This window comes from Acartia tonsa, chromosome 5 (genome assembly GCF_053477335.1).
Source record: "Acartia tonsa isolate MP-2025a chromosome 5, ASM5347733v1, whole genome shotgun sequence".
Classification (NCBI taxonomy): domain Eukaryota; kingdom Metazoa; phylum Arthropoda; class Copepoda; order Calanoida; family Acartiidae; genus Acartia; species Acartia tonsa.
In genome coordinates this window covers 51964751-51980203 of record NC_137264.1, presented here as the reverse complement: position 1 = coordinate 51980203, position 15453 = coordinate 51964751, and the positions used below count along the sequence as shown (strand labels likewise).

The following is a 15453-nucleotide window of genomic DNA, read 5'->3' as shown; positions in this document are numbered from 1 at the left end:
AGGTGTACCAGTGCTAGCACTATTGTTAACCATCTTGATACTAGAATATCCAGTCTATCTAATCTGAATATTAACTATATAAATATTAGGTGTACCAGTGCTAGCACTGTTGTTAACCATCTCAATACTAGAATATCCAGTCTATCTAATCTGAATATGAACTATATTGATATTAGGTGTACCAGTGCTAGCACTATTTTTAACCATCTTGATACTAGAATATTCAGTCTATCTAATCTGAATATAATATTAACTATATTGATAATAGGTGTACTATTGCTAGCACTATTGTTAACCCTTTTGATTGACTATTGTTGACCTTCTTGATACTAGAATATCCAGTCTATGTTATCTGAATATAATATTAACTATATTGATATTAGGTGTACCAGTGCTAACACTATTGTTAACCATCTTGATACTAGAATATCCAGTCTATCTAATCTGAATATAATATTAACTATATTAATATTAGGTGTACCAGTGCTAGCACTATTGTTAACCTTCTTAATACTAGAATATCCAGTCTATCCTATCTGAATATAATATTAACTATATTGATATTAGATGTACCAGTGCCAGCACTATTGTTAACCTTCTTGATACTATAATATCTAGTCTATCTAATCTGAATATAGTATCAACTATATTGATATTAGGTGTACCAGTGCTAGCACTATTGTTAACCATCTTGATACTAGAATATCCAGTCTATCTAATCTAAATATAATATTAACTATATTGATATTAGGTGTACCAGTGCTAGCACTATTTTAAACCATCCTGATACTAGAATATCCAGTCTATCTAATCTGAATATCAACTATATTGATATTAGGTGTACCAGTGCTAGCACTATTGCTAACCTTCTTGATACTTTAATATCTAGTCTATCTAATCTGAATATACTATCAACTATATTGATATTAGGTGTACCAGTGCTAGCACTATTGTTAACCATCTTGATACTAGAATATCCAGTCTATCTAATCTAAATATAATATTAACAATATTGATATTAGGTGTACCAGTGCTAGCACTATTGCTAACCTTCTTGATACTATAATATCTAGTCTATCTGATCTAAATATAATATCAACTATATTGATATCAGGTGTACCAGTGCTAGCACTATTTTAAACCATCCTGATACTAGAATATCCAGTCTATGTAATCTGAATATCAACTATATTGATATTAGGTGTACCAGTGCTAGCACTATTGCTAACCTTCTTGATACTATAATATCTAGTCTATCTAATCTGAATATCAACTATATTGATATTAGGTGTACCAGTGCTAGCACTATTGCTAACCTTCTTGATACTATAATATCTAGTCTATCTAATCTGAATATACTATCAACTATATTGATATTAGGTGAACCAGTGCTAGCACTATTGTTAACCATCTTGATACTAGAATATCCAGTCTATCTAATCTAAATATAATATTAACTATATTGATATTAGGTGTACCAGTGCTAGCACTATTGCTAACCTTCTTGATACTATAATATCTAGTCTATCTAATCTAAATATAATATCAACTATATTAATATTAGGTGTACCAGTGCTAGCACTATTGTTAACCATCTTGATACTAGAATATCCAGTCTATCTAATCTGAATATAATATTAACTATATTGATATTAGGTGTACCAGTGCTTGCACAATTGTTAACCTTCTTGATACTAGAATATCCAGTCTATCTAATCTAAATATAATATTAACTATATTGATATTAGGTGTACCAGTGCTAGCACTATTTTAAACCATCCTGATACTAGAATATCCAGTCTATCTAATCTGAATATCAACTATATTGATATTAGTTGTACCAGTGCTGGCACTATTGCTAACCTTCTTGATATTAGAATATCTAGTCTATCTAATCTAAATATAATATCAACTATATTAATATTAGGTGTACCAGTGCTAGCACTATTGTTAACCATCTTGATACTAGAATATCCAGTCTATCTAATCTGAATATTAACTATATAAATATTAGGTGTACCAGTGCTAGCACTATTGTTAACCATCTCAATACTAGAATATCCAGTCTATCTAATCTGAATATGAACTATATTGATATTAGGTGTACCAGTGCTAGCACTATTTTTAACCATCTTGATACTAGAATATTCAGTCTATCTAATCTGAATATAATATTAACTATATTGATAATAGGTGTACTATTGCTAGCACTATTGTTAACCCTTTTGATTGACTATTGTTGACCTTCTTGATACTAGAATATCCAGTCTATGTTATCTGAATATAATATTAACTATATTGATATTAGGTGTACCAGTGCTAACACTATTGTTAACCATCTTGATACTAGAATATCCAGTCTATCTAATCTGAATATAATATTAACTATATTAATATTAGGTGTACCAGTGCTAGCACTATTGTTAACCTTCTTAATACTAGAATATCCAGTCTATCTTATCTGAATATAATATTAACTATATTGATATTAGATGTACCGGTGCCAGCACTATTGTTAACCTTCTTGATACTATAATATCTAGTCTATCTAATCTGAATATAGTATCAACTATATTGATATTAGGTGTACCAGTGCTAGCACTATTGTTAACCATCTTGATACTAGAATATCCAGTCTATCTAATCTAAATATAATATTAACTATATTGATATTAGGTGTACCAGTGCTAGCACTATTTTAAACCATCCTGATACTAGAATATCCAGTCTATCTAATCTGAATATCAACTATATTGATATTAGGTGTACCAGTGCTAGCACTATTGTTAACCATCTTGATAGAATATCCAGTCTATCTAATCTGAATATCAACTATATTGATATTAGGTGTACCAGTGCTAGCACTATTGCTAACCTTCTTGATACTATAATATCTAGTCTATCTAATCTGAATATACTATCAACTATATTGATATTAGGTGTACCAGTGCTAGCACTATTGTTAACCATCTTGATACTAGAATATCCAGTCTATCTAATCTAAATATAATATTAACTATATTGATATTAGGTGTACCAGTGCTAGCACTATTGTTAACCATCTTGATATTAGAATATCCAGTCTATCAAATCTGAATAACAACTACATTGATATTAGGTGTACCAGTGCTAGCACTATTGTTAACCTTCCAGTCTATCTAATCTGAATATAGTATCAACTATATTTATATTAGGTGTATCAGTGCTAGTACTATTTTAAACCATCTTGATACTAGAATATCCAGTCTATCTAATCTGAATATCATCTATATTGATATTAGGTGTACCATTGCTAGCACTATTCTTAACCTTCTTGATATCAGAATATCCAGTCTATCTAATCTGAATAACAACTACATTGATATTAGGTGTACCAGTACTAGCACTATTATTAACCTTCTTGATATTAGAATATCCAGTTTATCTAATCTGAATATCAACTATATTAATATTAGGTGTACCAGTGCTAGCACTATTGTTAACCTTCTTGATACTACATAGAATATCCAGTCTATCTAATCTGAATATAGTATCAACTATATTGATATTAGGTGTACCAGTGCCAGCACTATCGTTAACTTTTTTGATTCTAGAATATCCAGTCTATCTAATCTGAATATCAACTATATTGATATTAGGTGTACCAGTAATAGCACTATTGTTAACCATCTTGATACTAAAATATCCAGTCTATCTAATCTAAATTTAGTATCAACTATATTGATATTAGGTGTACCAGTGCTAGCGCTATTGTTAACCTTCTTGATACCCGAATCTCCAGTCTATCTAATCTCAAAGCAAAAGGAAGAGAAGGCGGAGAGAAGTATGAGAAGACTTTATGGAAATGAATTTGATACTGAACAGAAAACAAAAAAGATTAAGTAAGTTTTTGGTTTTATATTAAGGGATTATTAATGAAAATTAAAAGAACACGCATTTTCTTTCTTTTATGGTTATTAAGTAGTAGTTGTTCAGCATAGTTCTTTCAAATTATAATCATACTAGCGCCTGCACTAATAGCACTAAGATGCTCTGCATTCGAAGGGGTAGGAAAGGGCAGCAAAATAGCCTAAAGCCATCCCAAGACCTCAATTTTAAAATCAAACCTTAAATCAAATTTTTTTTGGGGGGAGGGGGGTGGGGTTGTCCCACGCCCCAAGAATATAGCCTAAAACCACCACAGGACCAGCAGGTATATTCCCTGAAGAGTAGAATCCGATCGGTTCAGGGGTTACCGAGTTTTTAAGGGACAGACAGACAGACAGACGGACAGACATATGGACGATCAGATAGACGGACGGGCAAACATCATTCTACTTTGTATTATAGATGATAATTGCTGTTTAGAAAGAATCTAGAAACAATCTCAGTCCGCCAGGGAGGTAAGAAGCTCAACTATATAAAGAATATAAACCAACATCCTGAGGTTTATAAACCATTTCTTATCATAATGGTGCTTGGCATTGCTCAAATGTGCAGGTAATCACATTAAATTGGAAAAAATACCTGAGGTGGATACTTAAAAAACTTTTTGGCTCCCTGCCTCACTAAAATTAGTGAGGCTCGCTAAAATTTTTTGTGAAAAATCCTCCAAAATCGCATTGAAAATCTACAAAAATTAAACAAAATAATATATTAATAACCTTTCTATGATTTTATTTCATTTTGTAGATTTTTAATGGGATTTTGGAGGATTTTTCACAAACATGTTTAGCCAGCCTCACCAATTTTAGTGAGGCAGTGAGCCAAAAAGTTTTTTAAGAATCCACCTCTGTTTAATCATGATTGAAAAGGGGGTTATCTACAAACTTTTATGTTTATCCGCAGTTAAATACCAAAATAATAATTATACTATGTAAAATATGATTAAAGTATCAAGTTATCAACCTTATTGCTTTTATTCACTATGCATTTTTAATAAGCAAATATTTCCTATAATTAAGGTGGGTCCGTATTTCCGTAACGGATTGCTTAGGCATGTTACAATTGCCCTATCGATTTCAAACTTTGCACTGTGATTCCTGTAGTAGTTAGGTACGATTTAGAAAGCATAGCAACTCTATAATCAATACTAGAATTTCCGTACATCCATTTTAAACATGTTGATTTTTTAAAACTTTTTTAACAACTAATTTTTATGTGATCTAATTATCCGATTGATCTGATTTTTGATAGACTGATACATAGGACAACAAAGTACAATATTATAGGCGAAGCAATTCTATAATAAAGACCTACATGTAAGTATGTCAATAAACATTATCCAATATGTAATTAGTTTTTCAACGAATTTACTTATAATTCTATTTCGCCTCTTTATATTCTGATAATTCAGTGCTGACATTCTACAAGTGTTAAATTTGGTTTGTCCTACTGTTTCAGAGCTTCGCTTTTATGGATGCTATCATCCTTGTTCAAAAAACCTTTACAATGCTACAAACTAATAAGGTGTGGGAGGAGTAAATAAATTTTAATTTTTATATTGTTGGGAATATCATTGGAAGGGTTGAAGTACCCTTCCTCAAAAACCATCCCTTCCAGGTTCCAGGATATAGCTCTACAGTAATGGAGATTTTAATCGGTTCAGCGGTTAGCGAGATACTTTGTAACAAACACACACAGACAGACATCCTGTTATATTACTATTCTTTACAGTGGTGCATCTGTATTACGTGGATATGTGATTAAAATCTTTGATTCTATATTTGCAACAAATAATATACAAGGCAATCATAGTAATGCTTATAATTCAAAAACTAAAACTTTTCTTGTTTTAAGAATATTTTAAAATCGATTTGGCATTGTTACCCACCCCTTTAATTTTTATATTAAATTTTAAGAAGGGGGGGAATCTCTTTGCAAAACCCTTGCGGTGGGGCCTATACCTGCAGCACCATTACCCTGCTGGGCTTTATTATACCACATAACCTAACCTAACAAACAAACAAAACAAAACTATAACCCCCCCCCCCTTCTATTTTCGATTTATTTCAAAATATGGTGGTAGGGATTTTCTGTGCACACCAGAGCTGGATCTTTAAATCATTTCAATGGTGGGCCAAATCGGGGTGCGCCGAATTTCAGCCAATCACAGCGCGGCATTTCATAAAATGATGTGCTCTCATTGGTGGAAAGTTGTCTCATCCCGATTTGGCGCACCATTGAAATGATTTAAAGATCCAGCTCCAGGCACTATATAAGAAATCATTCTTACACATAACGTTACAATGATTTACTACAGATTCGAGTGAATATGCAGGTTTAGAAAATAGCACCTTGACAGATGCTGATGATGAATGTATCAAGCAAAACCAAGTCCAAACATGGGCTTACATTTCTGGAATAATAATTGGTAAGTTTTCAAGTTGTGCAGATACTTAACAATTAGAGATAATCTATTTACGGATGCCCACGGTCAGGGGGTGTGGAGTCTCTACCCCCCCACCCCCACCCAACCTATGAGGTTTTTTTATATCTCATTTTTGTCAGGGAGAAAAGGAGGGGACAATGGATGTAAAATTCATATTTCTGACAGTGTTGGACTTTGGGTACCAGAACACATGCAACTTTTATTATTTTGGCAAATTTTAAAGACTTTGGGTCCCAGCGCAAAGAATGCCGCTAAAACAATTATTTCCAAAGCAGACGACCCTCACTGAAAACTAACCAATACAAATACTAGCAGACTATTTGAAAAAAAAATTCAAAACAAGTTTATTTTAGTTTTTAAACAAAATAGTTTTCTTCTAAAATGGGTGGGATAAACCAGAAATTCTACTGTGATACTTCTGTACCTATCCATTCTAATCAACCCCTTGTCAAATATGAAAACAAACCCCGATTATGGAAAGAAAATGCCAGTACTAAGGTCATACTTTTTATGATAAATTAATACTTTTCACAGGAAAATAAGACATGATAACCTAATGTTAAATACTTTTCTTTCAGTGTTTAATAATTTCTTATTATACAATTCTAATAAAGATTGCTTTATCTAAATTTTTGGAATTTTCCAGATATATCTAGTTTTGAAGATATTGAGTTAGAATCTAAAATTGAATTAATTGCCCATTGTCCCCTCACTTACTACCTGCATTTTTGTTGTGTAAAAGATAGAGGGCTATGACTAGGTACCTTTTTAAGTCTGTTGTTTATGCTTTACACAAAACTGAGAGTTAATTTTTTTAATATCTTAATCCTGGCAGGCACAGGATGCCTTCAATCCTGGTAGAGCCATCCAGGTAAAGAACAGAAATATTTTTTTTATGTTGGAATTAAAAAAAGTATTTTACAATTAGGAAGTTGAATCCATTTTTATAAAAGCAGGAATTTAACCTATGATTACGGTTTTGACCCTCTAAAAAACGTAATCTACCATTCCACTTTCCCCTCTCTTGGTGATGATATCATCAACGCCGATATGATTTTTGTAATCTACCATTCCAATTTTGCCTCTCTTGGTGATGATATCATCAATGCCGATACGATTTTTGAAATGTACCATTCCACTTTCAAGAGAGGAGATACTGGAATGGTGGTTTACACTTTTAACATCGACATAATTGAAATATTTTTTTTTTTTTTAAATTGTGTTAATCGTAGGAATGTATAAATTAATATGTAGAATTAAATTTTTTTATGTAAAATAAAAATAATAACTAGAATATACCATTACTATTATGTCGATTTAAATTAGGAAATCAATGTTCAAGAATACGCTGAACCATTCCAGTTACGCTTCTATTGAAAGTGGAATGGTACATTTCAAAAATCGTATCGGCGTTAATGATATCATCAACAAGACAGGGGAAAGTGGAATGGTAGATTATGTTTTTTAGAGGGTCAAAACCGTAATCATAGATTTTATTGCTGCTTCTATTAAAATGGATTCAACTCCCTAACTGTTTTAACTAACCAAAATACTAAAAATCCTTTGGTAGTATAAAATATGCAGCTGCTATATATGAACCGTTTGGTTTAATGATATCTCTAAAAATAAAATCTATTTTTTCACAGATTAAAGAAAGACTGAAAATAAACTACTTGACTGTACATAAATATTTTTGTAAAGTCTGGTTTAGTCATATCTCTAGAAACTAAATATTTACTTTTACTGATTAAATTTGTGTTTAGAGTAAATAAATAACACATAGAATCTTAGTTTCTGTCAAAAATTTATTTTCGCTGATAAAATTTGTGTTTAGAGTAAATAAATAACACATAGAATTCTGCAAAAAAAAAATGGTAATGATATTGACTTTATTGACAACAAAGATGTCAACATCCATGAAAGTAAAGATGATTAAAATATGATTGTTTGGAAACAAATATATGTTAACGCTTACAGATCAGGGGAGGGGGGGCTTAATTAGCCACCCCCCCCCTCAAGTATTTTCAATGTCATTTTTTTTGTAGTTAATATAGAGAGCTGTGACTTCATGACTTTTTAAGTTTAGTAATTATACGCCGGCATGTCTGGTCTGTGTCGGTCGTGCCACCCCCCCCCCCCCCCTCCTTTCTATTGAGGTGTTCGAATTGGGGCCCGATCTGAAAGGGTTAATGGATATAGAACTACTTGGATATCTCACCAGATATTAACTTACCCTAATAAAATGATTGTTACAGCTGGCTATATACTGATTCACCTCATGCCCCCCCCTCCTTTTTTACCTTACCCCATCTACTCCCCAGACAATGGAGGAACGCATTGACCAATAGCTGACTAAAAATATGCCTGTCACAATATCCATTTACTAGCGGCTACGCCCCTAGAGGCCTCTAGTTGCACTTTAAATGTTTTTGTTTGTTTTTTTATGTACGATACCTTTTTATTTGACGTTGAAGTCTCCCAAAAAATTTTAAAAAAATTCGATTTTTTTTCTCATTTCTCTTGGGAGGGTGGTGGTACCCTCCCCCAAAATATTTATAAACCTTCCCGGGACCTATGAGAAGCTACCCTTTTAAGGAGAACCCGATCGGTTCAGCGGTTAGCAAGATCCTTCGGTACAAACACAAAGACACACAGACACACAAACACACAAACACGCAAACACACAGACATCCTGTTACTTTAGTATAAGGATATGAAACTTTTATGTACATGGCAGCTATTTAATTAATCAAAATGCCAAAATATTTCATTTATTTAAGTTTTAATTTCCATTACATTCTTGCTTTTCCTGACTTGATGACTGAACCTAATTATAAAAAGTTTTTATTTTAAATTTGATTTATAAATGATTATTTCAAATCAACAATCTAAAACATTTTTTTCGCTATTACCAATCTAATTTTTAAAGGATTTTTCCGATTTGCTGGGTCAGTATTTCTTGCAACCAAATTGAAGGCTCACAAGAGAAGAAGCATGTACAAGGTGTCTATTATTTCCAGGTAAACAATTTCTCTATCTAAAAAAATTTAAATGGTACTTTTTTTCAACATGCAAATCTTTAAAGCAAAAAAATACATCTGTACTTTTAAAATTTACTAGCGGCTGCGCCCTTAGCATCTTGGGGCTCTTTATTCAAATGGATATAGAAGGGCAGAAAAAAAGCCTAAAACCATCTCAGGACATTTACTGAAAAGAAGAACCACATTGGTTCAACGGTTAGCAAGATCCTTCGCTACAGACAAAAAATACTATTTTATATAATAGCTTGTAAAAAAAGGAACATAGTTTATGTATATAGACTATGAAATCAAGTAAGATGTGACTTATATGTTGCATTCAAAGTTCCAGGTAAATTTTTAAAATTTTTATAAATCTACAAAATAAATTGTTTATACTTAATTTACAGGTTTTCTTTTTCTTTTCAGCATTCTTGGACTTTTGCTGTTCTCTTTATTTTCTTTCCTGAAAGATCACAATTCAGAAAACGTCTATGGGTAATATTATTTTTTTATACTTATTTTTGTAACCAGAGGTGGGTTTTTGAACCAAGAATGCCGCGTTTTTTCGACCTGTCATCTTTGTTCAATCAATTATTATTATGAAAATTCCCTGTAGGATTTAAACAGAGTATACAACTATTATTTAATTATTTCGCCTTTGTTGGTACGGCTTTTATAGAAGAAAAATAAATAATCTTAAATCCATTTTTGCTGTATATTAATTAATGCATCTTTTTAGAGTTTTATTAGACATTATACAAATGACTAAAATGATAATTTTAAAATTATGAATTCTTAAGTTGTATACTCTGTTTTAATCCTACAGGGTATTTCCATAATAATGATTGATTGAACGAAGACAACAGGTTTAAAAAATGTCGAAAAAACGCGGCATTCTTGGTTCAAAAACCCACCTCAGGACAACAAAGTCGCCCTTGAAATTTACCAGAATATATTATACCTACTAAATTAGGCCTTGGTGTATCCAAATCTGCTCGTTGTCGGGAAGGTAATAGGTTCAAGCCTCGGCCCATCACTGCGTCATAAAGATGTTAAAAATGCTACTATGTCAGGTGTGTGAATGGTTAATATTGGGTGAATGTCTTGTTCTAAAAACAGTCACAATATATTACCATGCACAGTTAGGTATTTCAGAACCCATTGTATAGCAAATTTTTTGCTACTTCTAAATTCTAACAGTAAAATTAAAATGTTAAAAACTTCCTCAGTATTTTTGAAGTAAATGTTTGTTAGGACGAAGAAATTACCTAACCAATTTCATTTTTTGGGTTGTTTTAAAATGTGAAAAAAAACTTTTTGAAGGCAAGCTTGTAAATCTTAGATAGAATTTTGTACAATTTGTTGTCATTGTCGGATAGGGACGCAGCTAATAAACTAAGTCCCCCCTATATTCTTTACTTATTCATTGGTAGATTTACTTTTCCAGTATGGTTTCAAAACCGATTAATATTCGCTGGATTAGAACCGGTATACTAAAAAATCATAATAGAATTGTACTATATCCAATTGTCTATTGAAATCAAAATAAAAATCCAAAAATTAACATCAGTTTTGTTTGCCCATGCCTTCGACCCCTTGGGGCTAACAAAACTGATTTTAAATTATTGTTTTTATAACCGCGGAAAGCTGTCTATAATACGATGTGATAAATAATTAATATCTTTTATAGTTGGTTGAGCCTGGCAGCTGCTTGTTTTATCGTGACCACAGTACAGCTTGGAGTTCAGAACCTGCCTTTCCTCTACAGCGGCGAACTTTTCCCAGCTGATATAAGGGTCATTTGTAAGGTAATGAACCAATACTCACAAAAAAGTAACAGGATGTGTGTATGTTTAGTTGGGTTAGGTTAAGAAATGGACATACAAACACCTCCCCAAAGTGTTTAGGCATCTAAAACTTTTTTAAAGTTTTTAAAATGAGTTAGGTTAGGTTAAGAAAGGGATAAACCGATAAACACCCCCCAGGGGTTATGCATTAAAAAAATATAAAAGGTATTGAAGCTATTCTATTATAAAAGTAACAGGATGTTTGTATGTTTAGTTAGGTAATGGCTAAGAAATGGACATACTAACAGCTCCCCGCAGGGTTTAGGCATTTATAACCTATAAGTATTTCATATAGTAATTATACTATTCGATGAATAACTATAATATTTCAGAGTTCAACCCGAGCCTTCACAACACTGATGCTGCTGGGAATTCTGAAACTGTTTCCCTTGTTTGTGGACAGCATGACCCTGGCTGGTACTTTTCTTCTGTACGGCTGTATCCTCACTGTACTGTGTCCCATCCTGTACTTTATAGTTCCAGAAACAAAGGTAAATACAGTTTGTTTTTTTTCTATGAGAACTTTTTTTGGAAGCAATTTTGCCCCACTTATAGTTATCAGAATTTAATGATTAATGGCTTATTTTCTTCGTTTTTTAAGGCAATTAATAGAACACTAAAAAAATATTTCAGTTTTCATTTAAAAAGTACAGTAAAATATAAAATTCAAACTTAGGTGTCAACATCTAAAAATGGTTTTAACGCATTTTTCTTATGCCTAAATCTTCTAAGAAAAAAATTAGATTTTCTGTGGTCGACTTTGGGGGGCCAGTACTCCCTCCCTGGTTGACATATGACCTTTAAACTTTGATATATTCTAGTACATGTCCCTAATAGTATCTGTATACATTTTTAGCTCTATATCTAAACTTTGAAGTGTTTTGCAGCCATTCTTGCAAAAGGTTGAATATTTGAGCATAAGAAAAATGCGCCGAAACCATTTTTAGATGTTGACACCTAAGTTTTGAATTTTAGAATTTACTGTTTTTTTTTTAATAAAAACTGAAATATTTTTTGGTTGTTCTATTAATTGCCTTAAAAAACGAAGAAAATAAGCCATTAATCATTAAATTCTGATAACTATAAGTGGGGTAAAATTGCTTTCAAAAAAGTTCTCATAAAAAAACACACTGTATAATAGAGTAAGCTAGAGACACACTCTTTAAATCAGCCAATAGGATAAAGCTAGCTTTCTAGAAATTATGTCATTGAAAAATTTCGTCACTAGTGTTAATTGGATAGACTGTATATGTATAACAAAACATTAAGTATTTGTATGCTAGAATTTCTTTTTTAAGTTTGACAGTTTATGGGGTCATCTAGATATACTATATCTATTGTAAATAACAAGGTTTACAGAGGCAGTCTTAGCCGCAGCAAGCTGTGTTTTTTTAAAAAGAATATGCAGCTATGCAGCTTCAACCTAAAATGTAATCACTCTCATATTTAGATTTGATCCTTCCAGACGGGATTAGCCCTTCCCATCAAATTTTTTTAGGAACATTACCCCCTCCCCTCCCCAACCCCCGAATAAAACAGTTTAAGAAAATAAAAATAACTCTTTTAGTTTTCCCTTCTGCACCAATGCAAATTTTTAAATTGTTTTCTCGTATTCATTCGAATCCGGTGGATAGGAACCGGTTCTCATCCATACGAAAAAACTATGTCTAGCATCGTATTATATCCAGCTTTCTACGAATATAGAAATGTACAATCATAAGATTAAAACTAGTTTTTTTAGCCGGTGACTTCGTCACCTCGGGGCTTTTAACTTGCAAGCTATAAAATACTTCCAGACGTTTTAGGAGATTTGTATGTCCTTTTTTTATTTCATGGAAACTAATTTGGTAATGACATTTTTTGTAGGGAGTTGAATTAGAAAAAATGCACAGATTCTTCAGAAAAGCTACAGGTAAAGTTTTAAAGACGATCGCCATTTTTAAAAGCGAAGCTTTTCTATAATTAGGGTCGGTCCGTACGTCCGTCCGTCACAAACGGATAGCTTTTTTAGTTAATTTAGGCATGTTAGAATTGTCCTATCGATTTCAAACTTTGCATGGTGATTCCTTTAGTAGTTAGGTACGATTTAGAAAGCGTAGCAACTCTATAATAATTACAAGAATGTCCGTACGTCCATTTTAAACATGTTGATTTTTTACTTTTTAACAACAATTTTTTTTGTGATTTAATCATCCGATTGATCTGATTTTTGGTATGTTTATTCCTGGGACAACAAAGTATAATGTTTTAAGCGAAGCAACTCTATAATCAAGTCCTAAAAATGTAAATAGTACCCTTGGGAAGATAATTAAAGTCCCTCCACAGGTTATGACATTATACGATAGAATAACCAATGAGAGACCAGCCTAAATTTTACCATTAGTCAATTACAGTCTATACTGGACTCTCATTGGCTATTCTTTCGTATGACGTCATAATCTGTGGAGGGACTTTAATCATCTTCAAAAATAAAATACTTCTTATTTTGATATAAATAGAAAATTAGTGGGGGGGGGGGGGAGAGGTAGTTTTCGTTTGATTGTTTGTGTATTAGATTTAGTCGTTATAGGTTAGGTTATACTAAGGACAGGATGGCCATGGAGGGTCAGGGCCCCTGCAGCGGTTAGTTATATGAAAAAATTACTAAACTTTCCCAATCTTTTTCAAAAATGTGCTTGCTCAACCATTTTTTTTTATCTTATGCCATTTCAAAATTATTAGTTAATTTATTTTCAGTGAATGAAAGCCAAAGACCAAACTTAGATGAGCTTGAAGAAGGAGCGAAAGCAAGACACGATATGAACGCAAACACAACCAAAGACGCTCATGACAATCTAGCTTATGAATCTAATAGTGAAGATGGTTATAATACGTTTATAACAGTGCAATAAATCTGCTAAAAAGTATCTTAAAGAAACTAAAGTGTGCCAAGTATTAAATTAACAAAATAAAAATAGAAATGCAAAACAAATATTTTTTTTAATCCGAGACCTTTTTTGATCTGGTAGATTTTCTAGTGGCTGGAATCGATTAATCACAAGTAGCGAAAAACTTTAAAGGCTGCTAGCTAACAACCGGCTAATCGTAAATTGCGAATATTATAACTGTGTTCAGCCGTTTTGCCCCTAGCAGTCTTAACAGTTCATTGTTCGATGTTTATGTATGTTTTAAGATTTATGTATTGTATAGTATGTATACTTATTTTAATTAAAATGGAAAATGGTTCACATTTAAACTTTGCAAGTTTTTGTAGCTTTTCCTTAATTTGATATAATTTAAATTGGGTAATTTTTTCTTCTTCTTATGTCTAAAAAGGAGGGAGGGGGGTTGACTAGACACCTATGCAGAGTAAAACTGCTCTAAAAGTAATTTGTAAATTACAAAAAAACCTAAAAAGGTTCAGTTCTAAATATTTCCTAATGAAAGAAATATTTTGTTGTGATATATTGAAGATGTAATAAAAAATAATATTTAGCTGTGTAATAATATTTTAGTTGTGCATTGATATTTTAGTATTATTTGTTACAAATAAACAATTTTTTTTTTTTTTACAAAGAAAGGTTTTGTGATTTTTATCATCTAGGTATGTTTTCATTTATTGTTAAACTGAATATCTGCTCACTAATTCACTTTGTCCGGTGGTCCATCTACATTTTTGTTCTTTGCTACTTATCTATGGATGTTGTCATCCTTGTTTTATTGTATAATTCTTATACCAAAGTAACAGGATGTTTGTCTGTGTGTTTGTACCAAAGGATCTCGCTAACCGCTGAACCGATTGGGTTCTCCTTAACAGGGTAGATTTTCATATGTCCTGGGAAGGTTTTTAACTATTTTGGGGGAGGGTTCCCTCACCTTCCCAAGAGAAATCACAATAAAATAAAAAAAAAATTAAATATTTCCGCCGCATAGTGTCGCTAGCGTAGTCTCGCTAGCGTAGTCCCGCTGCGTAGACGCGCTGCGTAGATGCATGAATTTAATAGTTGATAACATAGACAAGTTATTTCTCAAATTAGATATTTAAAATAAAAAAAAACATTTAAATACCACTAGAGGCCTCTAGTGGCGTAGCCGCTAGTAAATTAATATTGCTATTACTAATTTTGTTGATTTTACAGTAACAGATGTTAGCCAAAGGATTCCAAGTGCCCCCCCCCCCCTAGTAATAAAAATAAAGTAGAGATGTTATCATCGATCGATAATAAAGTTACCCTTA

At 32.2% G+C, this 15453-nt stretch overlaps 1 protein-coding gene across 3 annotated transcripts in view; it reads left to right on the top strand.

The window, feature by feature from the left end:
• Positions 1–14957, top strand: part of LOC145319799 (facilitated trehalose transporter Tret1-like) — a 30927-nt gene extending 15970 nt beyond the window's left edge. For all 3 annotated transcript variants that reach the window (XM_080162156.1, XM_080162157.1, XM_080162158.1), the window contains 10 exons: positions 3731–3881; positions 4348–4479; positions 5656–5726; positions 6242–6352; positions 9300–9390; positions 9817–9885; positions 11081–11198; positions 11570–11728; positions 13104–13149; positions 13974–14957. In XM_080162156.1, the coding sequence (XP_080018282.1) occupies positions 3731–3881; positions 4348–4479; positions 5656–5726; positions 6242–6352; positions 9300–9390; positions 9817–9885; positions 11081–11198; positions 11570–11728; positions 13104–13149; positions 13974–14128 (1103 nt within the window). In that variant the 3' untranslated portion in view covers positions 14129–14957. The remainder of the gene's footprint in view (positions 1–3730; positions 3882–4347; positions 4480–5655; positions 5727–6241; positions 6353–9299; positions 9391–9816; positions 9886–11080; positions 11199–11569; positions 11729–13103; positions 13150–13973) is intronic.
• Positions 14958–15453: the final 496 nt, after the last annotated feature.